The sequence below is a fragment of the Odontomachus brunneus genome, unplaced genomic scaffold, assembly GCF_010583005.1.
Source record: "Odontomachus brunneus isolate Ranch 3 - 2012 unplaced genomic scaffold, Obru_v1 Obru_scaffold_114, whole genome shotgun sequence".
NCBI classification, from domain to species: Eukaryota; Metazoa; Arthropoda; class Insecta; order Hymenoptera; family Formicidae; genus Odontomachus; species Odontomachus brunneus.
This window is the reverse complement of record NW_022639564.1, coordinates 572,713-575,672: the sequence shown is the minus strand read 5'-3', so window position 1 is coordinate 575,672 and position 2,960 is coordinate 572,713. Positions and strand designations below refer to the sequence as shown.

The 2,960-nt window shown below is 35.3% G+C and overlaps 1 protein-coding gene across 1 annotated transcript; it reads right to left on the bottom strand.

The window, feature by feature from the left end:
* Positions 1–245: 245 nt before the first annotated feature.
* LOC116849388 lies at positions 246–2,087 on the bottom strand. Its single transcript, XM_032826514.1, has 3 exons — positions 1,895–2,087; positions 1,352–1,807; positions 246–1,289 (listed from the first exon to the last, which is right to left on the bottom strand). The coding sequence occupies exons 1-3, from the start codon at positions 1,957–1,959 to the stop codon at positions 1,082–1,084; spliced, it is 729 nt and encodes a 242-aa protein (XP_032682405.1). The 5' UTR covers positions 1,960–2,087; the 3' UTR covers positions 246–1,081.
* Between the last annotated feature and the right edge of the window lie 873 nt (positions 2,088–2,960).

Here is a 2,960-nt window from a genome sequence, read left to right as displayed (position 1 = left end):
TAACCGAATTACAATAAACAACGGACTGACCCTCAGTAACATAGTGTGAAGGTACATTATTTGGTATATTTTCATTGCAATTTTTTTTTGGTCTTACAAAAATAAACAAATTTTCGATATAATTAATAAATTTTTCAGTCTTCAATTGTACATCTTGTAAAGAGTTTTTATCAATGCTGCCTCGAGTAGGAGTTTTACAAAATTTATTGCGTACATTTAATAAGTCAAAAATATCGTTAATGTTTTTGCAAAATTCAGCTGTAGCTGAGGAATTTTGAAAATTTGGATCTTTCAAGTCAAATTGTAAAAACTGTAAAGCTGTAGAAGTACTGTTACTTAGCACTTGTGCTGCGAGAAATACTTTCATTTTTTCTCTGTAAAAATTGACATGTCTATTTCGAATTTTGCACGCACAGTGTAATTTCTCTTTTTGCTGCTTTTCATTGAGATTCTTTATATACACCCAATTAATGAAGGAACGGTCTTTGTACACTATTGGTCCTTTACAAGCAAAATAATTTCGTACCAGTTTCAAACAATAGCAGGGATCATAAAATATATAAACAGGTTCAAGAGTAATTGGATGGTCAAAAAAAGGTCGAAAATTATTTTGATCTTTATAATTTAAACGGGCTCCCAAGGATTCACAAGCTGTCCTATTAGTTCTGTCACCATCAAACGTCACACTGACAACTTTATGTTTTTCTCATGCAATTTGGTTAATAAATCTTTTAGTAAGATTGATTTTTGCAGTCCGCTTAAAGAATGTACTAAATAGTGTGCAACCGGAGCTTTAAACATACCATTAATGCACACTAACATAAAAACTAACGCTTTATTAGCTATTTTTTTTTCTCCATTTTCATTGTTTTCAGTCACTTGCCCTCCTAAGTCAACGAGACCTTTCCACGTGCCTGTGCTTTTATCCAATTCTTTGTGCTGCTTGATGTTCATTTCATCAAAAGTCACGTTAAACACCAATCGTTTTCCCTTTTTCTCTTCATTTTCGACAACTTTAGAAACATTATTTACTACATCTTCACATATCCCTGGTTTACACTTGTTTGAATATAACCAACTTCTAAGAGTTTGATCGCAAGGTAAACATTTTAAAAATGTTTTCGATACGTCCAGCAGCTACCGTACGTTTTTCATACGCCAAGAATCTAAGAAACTTATTCCAAGCCTCATCTGATACAAAATCTTCTCTGCTAATATATTCTGTTTTTGTGGAATTCATGAAGCGTATTTTCTTTGGAGGAGAATTTCCACTAACACTTGTTGATTTCCTACAATTACAAAAATTCATGTAGTTTTTTAATTTTTTATTAGATATTTTTCATCTCATTACCTTTTTCTCTTTGCATCGCAGTCTGACTTCTGTACATTACTACTCTCAAATTTTGATGATTTCTCATTCAAATAAACATCATCATGATTATGAAAATCTGTATGATCATGGCTTAAAGACTCTTTGTCCACAACAGATTCCAGATGTTCTGGAAATTCTTCGTTTAAAACTACATCTTTTACTTGTTGGACAAATGACTCTTCGTCGACAATTTTTTTTGAAACTGGTTCATTACTTGGTTCATTTTCATTTAGTACATTTTGAGATGTATTTTTATTGATATTGTAAGGTATGGCTTCAGGACGTAAACGCTTCTTTTTCCTGTTGGCATCAATCTCAAAAAAATATTTATCATCGAAGTGAATACCACACATGTACGTGTATTTCAAATTTACAGGTTTCGTTAAGTTCACTGCTTCGATCCATTTCTGTCTTAATGATTCATTTTTGGGAAACCTATTAACACAATAATAACACAACAATAACATTTTATCTATTTGCTTTTTAGGTTAAAAGATACTAATATTTAATTCTAATACTTACAAGTGAAAACTACGATTGTCGAATTGACTGTCTTCTACACTGCACACACAACACTTTCTAGGCATTTTTTAAGTTATTAATAAAGTATACAAATATTTACATTTGCAAACGGTATGGAGACTAAGTATTTGTGTATGCAAGGCACATTCTCATGCTGTTCTTCTGCTCGCTAAACCGTCTCCCCCAGTCTCCCCACTCTTACACGAAAAGACAAGGATAGATGGACCTGATTTGCAGCGCTCTCTTTCTAACCCTCTGTCGCTCCCACTTACATACGGGTACAGGACTCGCGCGCTCTGTTCTTATATCTCTATGATAAGGAGTGAATCCCAGATGCGCACATTGACAAACGGACACATCCAATCATATGTCGTTGTTTATAGAGTCTCTAGAATATCTCTAATCATACGGCGTTGTGGTTGGCTATGTCCGTTTGTCAATGTGCGCATCTGAGACGCTCCCAGCATAAGAGACTATAGTCTCCACCCCCCGTGATAGGGGGTCTGGGGGGCGAAGCCCCCCAGTTACATAGCTAGAGTTAGATGGTATGACAGATTTTCTAACCTAATACGCCCTCAAATTTGTCTATTAATGGCCGCGTTCAGTAGAACAAGTGATCAGTAAGCGCTCAGTGAGCTCTTGCATCTGATTGGAGTATAGTTGGAGATCTAAAAGAATATGCCAAATCATATACAAGAGCTCCTGACTTTAACTGTGATTGGTCAATAAAGAAAGTCGACAGTCGGATCGGTCTTTGCAGTCGGTATTCTGATACGCGGGATTAAGCCGACTCTCGACTATGACTTCCGACTCCAGTCGGTCAATTACACTTACGCATGTTTGCCAACGTTTATTGACTGATCGTATCAATGACGCCGTCTAGAAAATAATAGAGAATTCAGATTGCGTCAAACGATTGACATCCAATAGTAAAGTTTCCTTATTAGAGTTTCTAGTTAACGACATTTTTATCTTCAGAAAATCAATTCTCTTATTGGATTTCGGATTTTGTACATACGTCGAATGTTAGACACAATTGTCCATACTCTCTAGATGGCGTCACTGG

Coding starts and splice junctions, on each gene's coding strand:
- LOC116849388 (XM_032826514.1), bottom strand. CDS start 1,959: ATGCCTAGAAAGTGTTGTGTGTGCAGTGTAGAAGACAGTCAATTCGAC. Junction 1,808..1,894: donor GACAATCGTAGTTTTCACTT/GTAAGTATTAGA, acceptor TTGTGTTAATAG/GTTTCCCAAAAATGAATCAT. Junction 1,290..1,351: donor TGCGATGCAAAGAGAAAAAG/GTAATGAGATGA, acceptor TTGTAATTGTAG/GAAATCAACAAGTGTTAGTG.